Genomic DNA, 15,514 nt, shown 5'->3' with positions numbered 1-15,514 from the left:
ATCTAGGAATTAAAATAAACCCCATGCCATTTCGTAATAACATTAAATAAAAGTGATTTCGGTGCAGCCCCGCCGGCTCGCTCGATGCCCAGCTCTGCAGGTGGGGCGCATCGCGAAGCAGAGGTGGCGGCCGTAAGAAAAGTCCTTTTCTTTTTCCCGAGAAAGGAATATTAAGGGGCCAGCGGCAAGCAGAAGCTGCAAATACAACAGGCTTTGATTTCTAACTTCGATGTACAAAAATCTCCTTTTATGAACAGTCTGGGCTCACCAGAGCCTGGTGCCACCCCGCAGGTGCCCGCAGGCGGTGGTGGCAGGACTGAGACAGGGAAGCCGGGCGCTCCCCCCTGACCCCCAAGCTACTGCTTGGGCACGGTGAAGTCCCACGCCGTCTCCTGGGCGCATTTCCACATCGCCCGCATCAGTCGCGTGAAGCCCATGTCCTTGGGCTTCTCCAGGCCTCTCATAAGGCGCTGCTTCATGATGGCAACAAACTCCTTGTTGCTCAGCTCACCGTTCCCTGCGAGAAGAAAGAAAGAAAAAAAAAAAAAAACCATTAGAATCGCTAAAACCCTCCAACATCCTCCTCCCCGCGTGAGCTACCTTTAAAGGGCGGCAGCCACAGGTGTCATTTCTTGCAGAGACTGAAAGGGCGTTTGGCTTCAACCTCCCAAAATATCCTGCTTAAGCAAGGGTTGCCGAGCCACAGCGTTTAAATCCCAACCCTACGGACGCTGCCCTGCTTAGCCTGGCACCTCCACGTCTTGCGGGGCCTGGAGTGCTGGGGCTTGAAGACAGAAAAGCAAATGCAAAGCAAATGCTCATGCGCCCGCAGGAAACTCTCTGCTTCAAGTGGTTTAGGAAATTACGGGAGCACAGGGTAACAGAGCACAGATTTTTCTTAATGGAGTAGAAGGGAAGATTCATTAAAGTAATCTAGTAAGGTTATTGAAAGTTATGTCAACTGAATTTACGTCAAAAATAAGATTATAGTAAATTGGGGCAAATTTTATTGTGTAGTTGCTTAGCCACCAATAAAACAAAACCTCTGGGATTTTTACTTAGGGCGCTGGTTGATCGGAGGGGACAGCAGGGCAGCCCGATGTCCGTCCGCCGAGGGGCCGATGCCTTCTGCCACCACGCCGCACGTATCCTGTTGCTTGTTTTGCTCCCCTGCCTACGGCGCGCAGCTGGTAGCACTAATTTTAGCTTCTGGGGAACAGCACAGGAAAGCAACCCACCTTTGGGCACAGAAGAGATATGAGGGACATCAGCCCTCAAGAAAGAAACCCGCCAGTGCGGTCAGTTCCCCAGATCGAGGGAGAGAGAATCTCTCTGGCTGATACAGGGAACCGCAGCATTAGCCTTCATGAACGAATTTTGAGAGCTTTTTTCCCTGCCTCACATCCAAATGCAAATCCGGGCAGCGAAATTCCAGCAAACTATCAAGGGGCGAATAAAATTCCCTCCGGTGTTGCATGTTTTTGATGCGTGCATGGTAATGTCTATAAACACTGACACACACACACAAAAAAAAAAAAAAAAAGAGGTCTGCGCCTGCTTTTCCACTTGATTCCTTCCTTACAAGGACTCCTCTGGCAACCACAGTCTCTCCCCCCAGAGGTTTGCTATCAAAATATTTAGCAGATTCTCCTAGGAGAGGATGCAAATGGAGAATATTTGGCTACGCTTTGGTTCACTCTAATCTCCAGCCTGATCATCTGGCTCGAGGATTGTATCGGAAAGTGGCACTGAAGCACAGAGAAAAATAAAGCAAAGAGATGCAACCTTAGGTGCAAAGCAGCAGGTGGGGCTGAAACCAAGAGGGACAACAAGGAATAAAATAAAGTTTGGTTTTTGTTCTTTTCTTTTAATGTTCGTATTTCTATCAGAAAGCAAACAACTGTCTACTTATGCATCGCTGCTGCTGCTCAGAGCTGCCAGATCCTGGTGACCGTGCTGGAGAAGCAGGGTGCCAGCAAGGTCTCTGGCTTTGGCTCGACAGTTTTGGGCAAACGCAGAATTTTGCTACTTTCCAAGTCTGAATTGCTGCCATCATCATCTGTGGTGGCAAAGACTCCACTAATTCTCATTAAATCAACCCGCGACTGCTTCAGTGTGGCAACAAGCTACCCCAAAGCGCTGGCGTCCTCTGTGGGCCAGCAAAGCAACGAGCATCCCAGCAGGGCACGGAGCTGCCATTAATTAATTAAGCTGATATCTGTCCAGGACTTTGGAGATAACGAAATACCAGATAGGCTCCTTTCCAACACTGGAGCACAACAGCTCATTTTGTTAAACAAAACAGAGTTTGGGGAGCGGGGGGGAAAGCTGTGTAGCAAGCCGCGCATACCGAGCGCTTGCGTGCAGCGCTTTAAGATCAATATTCTCCGACACCGGGTACCATCAGATACCCTTCCCAGAAGGGCAGGAGCAGCAGTACAGATCCACGGCCAAAGAGCGGACAGTAGCATGGCAAGAGCAGCCAAGGCCACGGCAAGCTTTCGCGGCTGGCATTTTTTTTCCCCCTGTATTTCTTCCCCTTGATGGATTCTCTTCCCCTTGATGGATTCTCACCCAGCCTGGCCGAGAGGAACGGGGCGAGGTTGGGGTCACTCACCGTCGCAGTCGAAGAGCGCGAACACCACGTCGCAGACGTGGTCGGAGAGCTCCACCTTGGCCACCGTCCTGGCCACTTGCTGCATCGTCACTGCAACGCAGGGAGGGCACAAGGTTAGCGAGACGTCACGACCAACGCAGGCAGAGGAGCGGAAGGCTTGTTCCTCCGCAGAAAGCTGCCTTTACGAAAACACGTCATGTTCAAAGAGGCTTGAAATAAGCTTCGCCCCCAGCCCCCTTCTACGCATGCCTCACAACCAGGCTCCTCGAAGCCTCCACCTGCAACACCGCACGGGGTGCGGAGAGGCTGCTGGTGAGCACCGACGCGGCGATACCTGCGCGGTCAAGACAAACATTAAAAACACTGAGATGAGATGGTTTTTTCCCCACTGGGCTTGATCAACAAGGCAGCTCCTTCTGACAGTGGTGCAAAGACGACACTCTACGAACCAACCATTCCAACAGGCTGCGAACAATAAAAGCAGTTTTTCCTGTTAAGCAACCCAGGGCCAATAATTGCAGAACGAACCTATCCACTCTCTCCCTGTGACAGGCTCTGCAGCGAGCGGACAAGGTTAACCTTGCAATTAATTAAAGAGTTGTAATGAATTATTTCACGCCCCCCGCCGCCGCCCGCCCCAGACTGGCAGCTGAGCTCATTGGCAAAGCAGCGAGCCATGGTTTTATTCGCACCTCTAGAAAAGAGCAATCCGCGGAGCTATCAATCTGGCAGGGTTATGCAGTAGATTTTGCTGCATAAAGGGGGGGGGGGGGGGAAAAAAAAAAAAAACCCCTTGCTGGGCTGGTTTAGCTGTTTCCCTACACATATTTGTGTGCGTCTGGCTGCCCTCTGGTCTCCCTGTGGTGGCCGGTAATGGAAGGAAGGAGGGGAGGTAAGAGCAGCTCAGTTGTCACTGTTTGTCAGGGCTGAAACACCCTGCTCCCTTCTCTCGATAAAACAGAAGGGCTTTGCATACGTTAAGTTAAACGGCTTCCCTACCACGTCTGACCCAAGGAAACCTCATCCGGAGAGGCTCTGCGCCGCGGCAGCGAGCCCGCAGCAACGGGGATGAATGTTTAGCTGCGGAGCTCCCCTTCAGCAAGGCAAAAAGAGGGAAGCGGCGCGACGCAAAGTCAGATGGAAACCAAAAAAAGAAAGCCTTTGCTTTCATCCACAGCATCCTTCTGGGTTCAGGCACTCTGGTCCCTATTGGCCCTTCTGAAATTTTGAAGGGTTATGTGTCAGAAAGGAAAAAATAAGCACCCAATCTATACCGTAACCCAATCAATTAGAAACTGGGTTTCTAATAAATAATATATAATTAAATAATATAAATAAATAATAAATATAATATAATATAATAATAATATAATAAATAATAAAACAAATAAATAAATAATAAAGTGTTTCTAACAAGATTTTTTTTTTTTTTTAGATTATTGGTTCCTTCCACCCCATTTCTGCTCCCCTGAGTGAAGTCTGGGGTTTTCGGGGAGGAATCCACAGCCACCATTGGGTCCTCTTCCCCTATAAAATCCCTCCTTTTACTAAATAATGCAGGAGGAAACTGAAATTAAACAGAAAGTGGGTTAAAATACATACACTCTCACGTAGACACCCGCTGTTTCCCTGTAATTATTCTTTTTGAGTTAAAATCCTTTCCGACATGAGAAATGCGGCTCTGGTCTGCAGCTATAACTCTATATTTCAGTTGTCACCCCAAGTCCGGATACGGCCGCTGCTCCTGTGCGCGTCCCGCTGGCAGCCAGAGCCTGCTCTGGGGAGGGCAGAGGCAATGTAATGATTAAAGAAGACCGGAATCCATTTTGTTCCCCAGCCTTACGCCCGAACCTTGCCGGGCCGTGGGGAGACCGCACGCCTCTCCCAGCCCACCCACGCCAACCAGGCTGCGGAATACAGCGTGCCACGCAGGCGGCACAGCTCTCGAGAAAACCTGGATAGCAAAAGGGGGGAATTTTAAGCACAGGGGCAGCCACCGTGTCCGTGCATCCCTTTCCTTTCGGCTCTCTCCTTCTGAATACGCACAAGTTAGCAAGATGCAAGACGACCGAACGAGTAAACTGCAACACGAGCGGGCGCGTTAGATGGCAGCAGCCCTCCAAAAAGGGCTTGAACGGCCCACCGTTCAATTAGCTCACACTGACATCAAAGGCTCACAAATTAAAGGACAAAGCTGCCTTCAGCTTTCCCCCTTGACCCGAGAGAGGGAGGGACTGATGGCCCAGCGGACTGCCAGCATCACACGTACCCCAAGCCTGAGAGGGTGACTATAAATTGCACAGGCGTAACGCAGTATTTGTAGGTCCTCTTCGCTCAAACGCCACCAACACGAAGAGGCAGCAAACGCCAGAGCCGAACGGTGCATGGCATGGCCCTTTCCAACCAAGACAAGTGCCCTGCCTCTGGATTTTATACATGCCCTTGCAGAAGGCGCCTTTCTCCTTCCCAATTAGGCAACGCTCGTTCCCTAAATACAGCCCTGGCTCCAGCCAGCTGCAAAACGCGCGCTCTAACTCCTGCCTGCCACGCACGCTGCTGGGGGACTTCAGTAACCTGTGCACAGCTCAGGAAAAAAGAAGAGGTTTAGGTAAAAGAGTTTATCTGAACTTATTTCTCAGCTTATTTTTTTCCCCAGAAAGTCCTTCTGCTGGGGAGGGACTTTAAAACACCTCAACTTGGGCAACGGCAGAGGTTTTAAGCACTGGTAAGCCCTCTCTTACCCGAGACCCAGACCTTCGGACAGCAAAAGCAAATCTGTATTTCCTCAGACACACCGAATTTCATTTTAACTCCTTTTACATGGAAATCTTCTTTAAAGGTGCTCAACCAAGCTTCGACAGCATCCTCTCCTCCTGGTGCCCCGGGTACCTACTAAAGAAGTTATTTGCTATAGCCTTATATGGGGAGGGGGGGAGTTAGAATGATTTCTTTAATTATAAGTCATGTTTTTCTGCTGAGTTTTCACCCCCCTCCACCCACCTCTACGGGGTGCTGCCTCATCCCTCCCTCCTGCTTATTTATTTTTCACGGCCGCAGTTTTACCACCTGTAACTTGTACTTACGGCCACCAGTTACTGCTTTCTCTCTTATTAATCCAACGGCACAAGTGTCACTTCCATCACACTGTTCTTGCTCGATGCAAAAAATTCTGCAAAAATGTTATTTCACAGGGGCTGCATGACTGTGCTGTGCTCGGTAACAATTTTGTTGGCTTTTGAGGAGTCATAAGGAAGAGGAAAGCGTCTCTGGTTTCCACTTTGATGCACATGCTCCAGGCTACAGGGTATCTCGGTGTGGCAAATAAAATTGAAGTAAACCTCCCAGCGTCATTTCTTTACCGTTTCGCAAAATGAAATGGGTGCTGTCTGGGGAAACATCCCCTAAAACAAAGCTTGTCCAGATTTGGGGGTTTGGGATGGCTGCATCTGTCTCTACACGGGAAAGTCTCCTGGATTTTATACCACCGAAAATGAGTTCCATGTTTAAAAGCTATGCGGCTTTTAAAATTTCAAGTGCTAGTGTCTCCCACTGGTTCCTTTAATGAGCCATCTGAGTTATTTTATGCAAGTTTAGCGTCTGACACAGTAGTTATCTTTTTTTTCCACTCCAATTCCCAGAACCACACCATGAGTAATGCCTCACACCAAGTGCTTACAAACAGGGCTTTTCTACGGGCGAGAGCCTAGCCAGATGGCAAACTTCACTTTTTTTCCTCTGTCTTGAGATTAATCACACATCTGGGCAAAATAATGGGCAGCTGGGCTGCTGCTTTCATTTCCCAAATGGCACCCAGGGTGACGGGAGCAGGGCTCCCTGCCCTGGGCGGTCCCAGGCTGCAGAGGCAGGACACGTGTATTTTGGGCTCCCAGAAATCAGGCTACGTAGGGTCTCCCGTTGATACGCATGCTTCGTTTTAAGCATCCCAGCTGGAAACACTGGATGCCATCATCGACAATAAAGCTAGCAAAAATCTATTTAACTTTTTCCAAATCATTTCCACGTGCACATACCGGAATATCCATCCAGAAGAAAGATGTACAAACCCTATGCAATCCTGTGGCACGGCACGTTCTTCTTTTTTTTTTCTCAAAATGCGAGGCTGCAGCCCTGCGGCTGAGTAGAAACTGTTTTGACATCAAAGGGAGCATGAAGGAAAGTCACGGGAGATTACGCTTCTGGGAAGAAAGCAGAGCTACCAGACCAAAGGCAGAGCCGATCCACTGTTTTTGTAATATTCGCAGTCATAAATAAGACAAGAAAGGGGATTCCAACCCAGAAAGTGGTTTCTAAACTGAAAGGTATTCAGCACCTTCCAGGGAAGCGCTTCCCCGGTCCCTCTCCATCAGGACGCACGCGTCAACGCACTGGTGCGAGGGCAGCAAAGGTGACGACCCGTCACCCTGCCTTGCCTCTGCAGGACGCCAGATTTCACCGTTTCGACTATTCTGCTTCTCACAAATCATGGCGAATACTCATCCAGGCTTTCTTATGCGCCCAGAGAGGCTGTGGCACCTCCATCCTTGGAGTTATCCAAAACCTGACTGCAGGTGACCCTGTTGGACTAGAGGCTCTCCAGAGATCCCTGCCAACCTCACCTACCCTACAGAAGCCCTCCCCACCCAACCACCAGCGTTGACTACACGCCATTACGCCAGAGGAGCGATCTGAGCTGTGCCTCCACGAGGGACTGACTTCTTTCATCCAGCTCCGAAGGCAAATTAAAGCAAGCAGCAATTGGATGACAAATATGTGCTGCACTCAAAACCCACCTCTACCTCCTTCCAAATTCCCTGTCAAGTCTGCAGCCGTTTCAAGCTCCATCATCGAATCGTTTAGGTTGGAAAAGCCCTTTAAGATCATCCAGTCCAACCATTAACCTACACTACCAAGTCTACTCTAAGCCAATCAAGGGTAGACCAGACTGAACCATGTCCCCAGGTGCCACCTCTGCCCGTTTTTTGAACCCCTCCAGGGCTGGGGACTCCACCACCTCTCTGGGCAGCCTGTTCCAATGCTTGACCACCCTTTCCATAAAGAAATTTTTCCTAATTTCCAACCTAAACCTCCCCTGGCGCAGCTTGAGCCCATTTCCTCTCGTCCTATCACTAAATACTTGGGAGAAGAGACCAACACCCCCCTCCCTGCCCCCTCCCCTGTCAGGAGCTGCAGAGAGCGACGAGGTCTCCCCTCAGCCTCCTCTTCTCCAGGCTGAACACCCCCAGCTCCCTCAGCCGCTCCTCATACAACTTGTTCTCCAGACCCTTCCCCAGCTCCGCTGCCCGTCTCTGGACACGCTCCAGCACCTCAATGTCTTTCTTGTACCAAGGGGCCCAAAACTGGACACAGCATTCCAGGTGCGGCCTCCCCAGCGCCGAGCACAGGGGCACAATCACCTCCCTGCTCCTGCTGGCCACACCATTCCTGACACAAGCCAGGATGCTGTTGGCCTTCTTGGCCACCTGGGCACACTGCTGGCTCATGTTCAGCCACTGTCAACCAGCACCCCCAGGTCCTTTTCGGCCAGGCAGCTTTCCAGCCACTCTTCCCCAAGCCTGTAGTGCTGCATGGGGATTTACTGGGGCTCCATACTTCAAATAAAATGATCTTCCATTGACCCTTCCCGGGCTCCAGCCCCGCGCCGAGCCGGCTGAGGCACCGGAGCGAGCAGCGGGCTCAGCCGTCCCCCCTCGCTTCGGCCCATCTCTAGCGAAGCGCATCTGTGCCGTGCCCTACAACACCAAGGAGTCGTACCGCGGCTCTCTGCCGGCACCAGCAGAACGGCTGCTCGGGAAGCCTGCCTGCAGCCAACACCAAAAGAAAAAAGTGCAATTCACACCCTCGCCTCAAAAGGGGAATAAGCGACGAATTCTGCTCCTCTCCTGCTGCCAGCTGTAAGCCCAGGCTGGGAAAGTTTTCTAAGTGATGCTTATGATTTAAGAGAATGATGGCTATTATGTTTCTGGTAAAATGAAAGATGGACTAAGAAATAATCTGTGTGTTATTCTATGCGTCATTAAAATACAGGTTTATGATCCTTTTTAGAAGAGGAGGCTGCTTTAATTCAACACAGAAAACAGGTTGTCAAGCTATGGCTGTTTGGTGCCATTCGGTTTTTTCCTCTTAAATTTTAAATGGTCCTTCTAAAATTATAATAACGTTTGCTGCACTAGGTTAGCAGCAATTTATTTGATACACAAACTATCCTCTTCCACCTCCCCATACGATGAGTAATTTTTACATTTGCTGTTTTCTAATAAGCAACCTTGTGAAAGCTTGCCTTTTGGAAGAGGACACCCCATTTATTGCTTGTTTGATTTGTGGGTACAATATCCAGACTCGGAGCGCACGCATAGGGAAACGGGTAATGCGCAGACGATTTAGGCACGGGAGCACATGGATCCCTGCTGCAAAACCAAGGTGCAACGCTGCAGCTTGCTTGGCACCTTCGTTAGGACCACAGCAAAACGCTCTCTTCATGCCTCCTGCCAGATACATAGGAGCATCTCTGCGCTGAGCAGCACAAAGGACGCGAGGGGTGATTCGTCTTGTCCTGGTTTCGGCTGGGATAGAGTTAATTTTCTTCCTAGTAGCAGGCACAGCGCTGTGGTTTGGATTTAGGAGGAGAAGGATGCTGATCACACGCTGATGGTTTAGTTGTTGCTCAGCGCTGCTTATGCCAGTCAAGGACTTTTCAGCTTCCCATGCTCTGCCAGGGGCACAAGGAGCTGGGAGGGGGCACAGCCAGAAGAGTTGATCCCAACTGCCCCAAGGGCCATTCCATACCATACGGCGTCATGGGCAGTATAGAAACTGGGGGGGGTTGGCCGGGGAGCAGCGATCGCTGCTCGGGAACTGGCTGGGCATCGGTCGGTGGGTGGGGAGCAATTGCACTGGGCATCGCTTGCTTTGTATATCATTATTATATTGTCATTATAACTACTACTACTATTGTACTTTACTTTATTTCAATTATTAAACTGTTCTTCTTTCAGCCCAGGAGTGTTTCTCACTCTCACTCCTCCCATTCTCTCCCCCACCCCACCGGGGCAGGGGCAGCGAGCGACGGCTGCGTGGTGCTGAGCTGCTGGGGCTGAACCAGGACATGCGTCAGCTGCCAGACACAGGCGAAGAGGGGACTGGCAGGACAACCCTCCTCTTCTGCCCGAGCCCGAGGAAACGCCTCCCGACAGCCGGGACGGGGGTCCGGGGACAGCCGAGTCCACCAGCGGTTTGAAGCCGTGCCCCGCACACCACCGAGCCTCCCCAAGGTTTCCTACTCCAGCCAGAGGACACCCAGCCCAATGGCTGCGGCTCCAGCACAAGCTTATTAATCGCACATAATTAAACAGCAATCGCGCTGATTTACCAGCTGCGCACGGACCTAAATACTCCACAAATACATATTCCACGACCAGGCAATTGCTAATTTACTGCAGACGCTGAGTAAATCGGATTCACTGGGCTATTACCTCCTCGTGGGACGCTGCACGAAGGACTCTGCGCAGCAGCAGCACACCCATACTTCATATTTTTACTTTTAAATGAAAGAAAATCCTATCAGGTTCCTTTAAGTCTTAAGATAACGGTGATCTAAAACAAAGAGTACAGATGATTTCCCTCAAAAAATCAGAGATGAGGAGGGCTGCTGACACGTGCAAGAGATGTGACACGTTTGACTTCCTTTGCAATTCCACTGCCCAAAAACTTATTAATGTCGTAATATTCCCACAACAGCAGTGGCTGGAAGAATAGCTTGCTTCTGAAACATTTAATTTTGCAGCTGCCTGAATACATCAGCTTTAACTTTCTAGTAGACAAGAATTTCCACTTAGCCTAAAAAACTTCTAATGCGTTTGCCATCGTCTTTTTTGTATTTCCAGTTTGAGTGTTTTAAAAAAACAACTCCTAAAAAAGATGTAGATAGGAAAAGCACGCACTTGTGACAGCTCCTGGCAGCAGCTGGACTTTTTTTTTTTTTTTTTTTTTTTTTTCCAAAAATGTGGTAGGTTTTTTTGCTTTGTTTTAAATCAGTGTGTCAGATCTGAGAACATACCTGCTATGGATTAGCTCAGAAAAGGAAAAACACGATGAGATGAAGAAGGATATGGATTGGTCTGATCAATAAACCGCACTATTACCAAGCTCCCCAGGAAATACCAGCTCTGAAGTTTACTCAGCCAGCTCCTCCAGCCACGCACGGCCTCTGGACCACGGGTTATCTGAAGACAGCCTCCTCGGCACAGACTTTAATGCTTGGTCTGGGACCACAGTGGGGTTCCAGCGCTCCCCCTCCTTCCCTCCAGCGCGCCCGGCAGCTCCAAAAGTGCTTGCCATTCCTTAGATTTCAGATCAGAAACGCAGCATCTGGCCACACAGCTCTTATTTCTAAGCAAAGCCTCTCATTTTTAAGCAAAGCTGAAGCAAAACAAGGGTTGAAACGTTCCCACCACCAGCTCCACTGCTGGTTAGTGCCTCTGCTGCGTCCATCATGGAGACCTCTGCAGAAGATACAGTTTGCAAGAATACTTCTTATAATACCGTGTGTCTTTGCCAGCAATAATTTTTCAAGTACTTCGTAAAAGGAGAAAAAAGCTCGCTGCAGAAGGCAGGGATGAAGAAGAAACAGTGGTGTGCCTGTGCTTGGTCCCAGAGCCTGTGATATACTCACCAGGTCATCTTGCCTCTGCACGCATCAGGCCTGAATGGTCCTGCTGGACCTATCACCATGATACCACGCTTCCTGATCTATTCCGGCTATACATCTCAGCCTTTTTTTCCGGCTATACATCTCAGCCTTTTTTTCCCCTCTGTATCCGAAACATGGGAAGTATAAACCCTGAAATCCCTCTCTATCCACGGACGTAGCAAGTTAAACCTCTCATTACAGGGAGGAACTGCGATTTCAGTACATTTTTAACCTGCCAGCCCGGGCTCGTTCAACACCTTCCCAACATCAAAGACACGGCATGAGTTGCACTCCCTCAAGCTCTCAGTGCCTGACGGCTCACAGGTTTTAATACCTTTATCAAGCGAAGCTCCAGCCATGTGGTAGAAGCTCAAAGCTGTGTCCACGTCATTTATGTTCTTCAGAAAAGTGAAGAAGTTTTCCACCTCCTCAAACGTCAGCCCCTAGGACAGAGAAAAGACGGTCTTATGGCGATGGGAAAAGGAGGTCGTGACACTACCTGGATTACGAACAACGGAGCGGCTCATCGGCCCAGAGCTGCCAGCGGGGAATTCATCTGCGCGCTCAAAACACTCCTACCTTGGCACCTGCAGATAGGGGTTTTACTTTTGTAAACCGCCTCTGCTTCCCTCCCGGCCCCACCAGTTGTGTGATGGGAAGGGATTGTCAGCGGTGGCAGAGACTGAAAAGCATTTCTCTGGCCCTTGCCCTGCGGCCAGCTCTCGCCCAAAAGAGCGGACGCACCACGAGCCTGCGGTTGGGATGCAGGAGACGGCTGCAAGCGGGTTCATTTATGTATTTTTTTCAAGCCTGCGCATTTGCAATGACAATAATGACATAGTTCGAGCGCTGCACGGCGTCTCCCTGCGGGGATCCACGTCTTACCCAGCGTTGCAGAAGGTGACGCTGCATCCCACGGCGCGTACAGAGGTGCCCCAGTTAGCTGTGCTGCCAGCGGCAGGATGGCTGCGGGGCTGGATCGCTGCCTGCTCTACTTACCGGCACAGTCGCCTGCGGCTTGGCTCGCCCTGGGACGGCGAGCGCCGACAGCCAGGCACCCGGAGACTCATAGAATCATAGAATCACAGAATCGTTTAGGTTGGAAAAGACCTTTCAGATCATCCAGTCCAACCACTAACCTACACTACCAAGTCTACTCTAAACCAATCAAGGGTAGACTGGACTAAACCATGTCCCAAAGTGCCACATCTACCCGTTCCAGTCATGGAAATGCATCCCGAGATCCCCCAGCGCTGCACCACTGCGCGGCCGGTGGGCGGGCGGAGGATAAATGACACGCTCCTCTCCGCACCCATCCGACCGGCGAGGAGCCTGACGGGAGAGCAGCTGCCAGCAAGTGCAGCTCCGGCACCCCGACCTGCTCGCACCACACAACACCCCATTTTATCGGTCTGTTTAGCGCCAGCATCGGTGCTGGGACAAGAGCTGCAGCACCCAAACTCCCCCACCACGGCCTGGAGCCAACGGAGGAGGGAAATCATCACCACTGTAACGACCACTCCGCCTTCCTCTCTGCAAGAGATAAATCAGCTTGGCAAGAGGAGTTCGGGTTCAGGCTCCTCCTGTCCTGTCTAGCACAACAGACTGATACAGCAAGATGCTAAAAATCCCAACTGCGTAACACGGCACGGTTTCGTGGTCTAGATGGAAGAGCACGCGTTCAGCGGGTACTGTCAAATATAAATTTATACGATCCGCTGTAACCCTGCTCAAACTCTTCCCAACAACTTGTAATCAGGGAAGAAGCCACCTACCTTTTTTTTTTTTTTTTTTTTGAAAGAAAAAGCACATTCTTTTACGATCTTCTCATAAAGACATGGTGCCTCTAGAACTGTAAGCAGAATTACAGAAAACGTGCAGCTTGTTCCCATCTTCGCTGCAACTGAGTATGCGGCAACGCACCGCTGATGTACTTAGCGCAGCGTGCACACCGACAAATGCACCAGCAGGCTTTGTCAGCCCTGGATTTATGGATCCAGACCAATAAGGATGAGATAGCAAAATGCACACATGGACAATGCATCTGAAAAAAAAAAAAAAAATCCCCAGTTACTGTACAGGGAGCTTTCTTTAAATGTATACCTGCACCGCTTCCCAAGCAGTGTGCTGAAAGATGTCTGGCAAAATTAAATAAAATACTGTCCTAGCAAAAAAACCCAACAACAAAAAAAGGAAAATAAAATAAATCAGGTACTTCTGCAGGAAATACTACAAAGATTCCTCCGTTTTGCACAACAGATTTAGAGGAGAAGAGATCTTTGCAATTCAGATACCCAGCTGGATGCCTCACTGCTATGTGCTTCCTGGCTGACGTGCTCCTGCCTGGGAGCAGAGCACTGAAAATGTGGGAAGCCTGCAGGAACCCGGAGGCATGCGGCCACTTTCAGGCTAGCAGAAGACACTGTGCTGTGGTTTGCCTGCTCCGTTTGGGACATCTGAGGTTTGCCGTAGTGGCTGCAAGGCATCCCAGCAGCTATTCTAAGCAAAGAACCCCAACTTTGCTTTTTCCTGGAATTTTCCACCACGAAATGGCAGATGTCAAGGCCAAACAGCATTGCTGTCCGTGCAAAACAGCCCCTTGTTTAGTACCAGCACTGCGGTTGCTATTGCTCCAGTGGGTAACAGGGAAGGTTTACATGCTTACATACGTAAACTTGTGGTCCCTTCACCAGCTGAAAAAGCAAAAACAATGATGTATGGGGGTATCCTACAAATCTGGGCTTTCACGTGGACGGAGGTACTGAATCTCTGTAGCAAAAATGCCATCAGTATTATGAAATATAACGTTTTATTGATGAATCCTATAGTTTAGGTTGGCATCAGCATTAACTCCTTTCCAGCTAACAAAATAAAAACAAAATCAGAGCCTGGGACAGCCTCAGGCTTGCACCGACAAGTCAACAGATGAGTGATCACCTTCATCAGTCAGAAGTCTGACTACGGGAATTTATCTACTCCCCGCCGACACGGTTGTCAGTGCTGCTCGGCTCTCAGCAAGTTATTCACGTCACCACTGAAAGACCCACAGATGTTTCCATTATATACGAGAGGCTCGCATTAATTTGGAATCACAAGAAAGTGCATATTTGGTGAGCACTAGGGTAGCGATTCTGGGACCTGAGCGATCACTTCTTTCAAGGCATGTGTAGATCTAGCTGTTGATTCCGAAGCCTGAATCCTTTCATCGTTTAAGTAATACTAGCAGACTAAGTACTACTTAAGCAATACTTGCAGACTCCAGAAACGCATATCTGCTTGCAACTTGCATCTTACAACAGCTCAAACACCTTCTGCAAAAGTTAGGGCTTTTCACCTGGGAGCCCAGGGTTCAGCTGGGGAGAATGACATCTCACTCCCACCCTCTGCCATCTCAACAGGAAAATATGCCACACAGCCCCCAAAGCACGTATAGATGGTGACCTGAATCACTAGCTTCTGAAGAGTCGGCTTGGTTTTCTAGCGGTTAGGGAGACATAAACTAAATACCTTGCTTGTAAATACTACTGACGACTCGAGTCCTTTTTACTGGGAGAAAAGCAACTGTGTTAAGTGTAACTCGAGGGGGAGGACTGTAAGCAATTTTAAACGGAGCATGGCAGCTCCGCTGAATATGCAGAGGAGTTCAAGTATCCAGGGTAAGATGGGACTTTTCCTCAAGAAAAATAAAAATGAAAGCAGATTATCGATTAATGCAAGAAACATGCCGTTTGCAAAAGCAGGAATGTAGAATAATGATGTTGGGAAATGGCTGAAGGTTAGATTAAAACCAGAGCTTTAACATTTTGGAGGCTGCCAAGGTTGCCTCGTGCAGAAAATGTAATTGCATCAGAGAACGAAGATGATGTTTGGCAGATTTGGTAAGCAAGCACTCACAAGATAAATTGCATTTCCAAGGTAAAGCTTGCCGGGTAGGTCTGGTACAGTCACTGCCATTCCCCTCCCAACATCACACTATTAAAATTATTTTACTCCCCTTTTCTTTGGAAAGCAAGTCAAAGCCCCTACTGCTTTCGCTGCAGAGGGGAGTTATAGCAGGTTAGTTGGCCGTGCAGATAACACAGCTATAAAAGTATGCTAGTAAAGTGTGAAAAGAAGTGATTTGGGGAAAGATGATTCCTGCAAAACATGTTTGCATTGTAAACCTCTCTGACCTGCAATGTGTTCAGTGA

General features: G+C 49.4%; 1 protein-coding gene across 2 annotated transcripts in view; it reads right to left on the bottom strand.

The window, feature by feature from the left end:
- Window positions 1-322: 322 nt before the first annotated feature.
- MICU1 (mitochondrial calcium uptake 1) overlaps window positions 323-15,514 on the bottom strand; it is a 116,221-nt gene continuing 101,029 nt past the window's right edge. For both annotated transcript variants that reach the window (XM_075717732.1, XM_075717731.1), the window contains 3 exons: window positions 11,659-11,767; window positions 2,618-2,707; window positions 323-517 (listed from right to left, as the gene is read on the bottom strand). In XM_075717732.1, coding sequence (XP_075573847.1) covers window positions 357-517; window positions 2,618-2,707; window positions 11,659-11,767 — 360 coding nt within the window. In that variant the 3' untranslated portion in view covers window positions 323-356. The remainder of the gene's footprint in view (window positions 518-2,617; window positions 2,708-11,658; window positions 11,768-15,514) is intronic.

This window comes from Pelecanus crispus, chromosome 10 (genome assembly GCF_030463565.1).
Source record: "Pelecanus crispus isolate bPelCri1 chromosome 10, bPelCri1.pri, whole genome shotgun sequence".
In the NCBI taxonomy this organism is placed as follows: Eukaryota; Metazoa; Chordata; class Aves; order Pelecaniformes; family Pelecanidae; genus Pelecanus; species Pelecanus crispus.
This window is presented reverse-complemented; position numbering and strand designations above follow the sequence as displayed.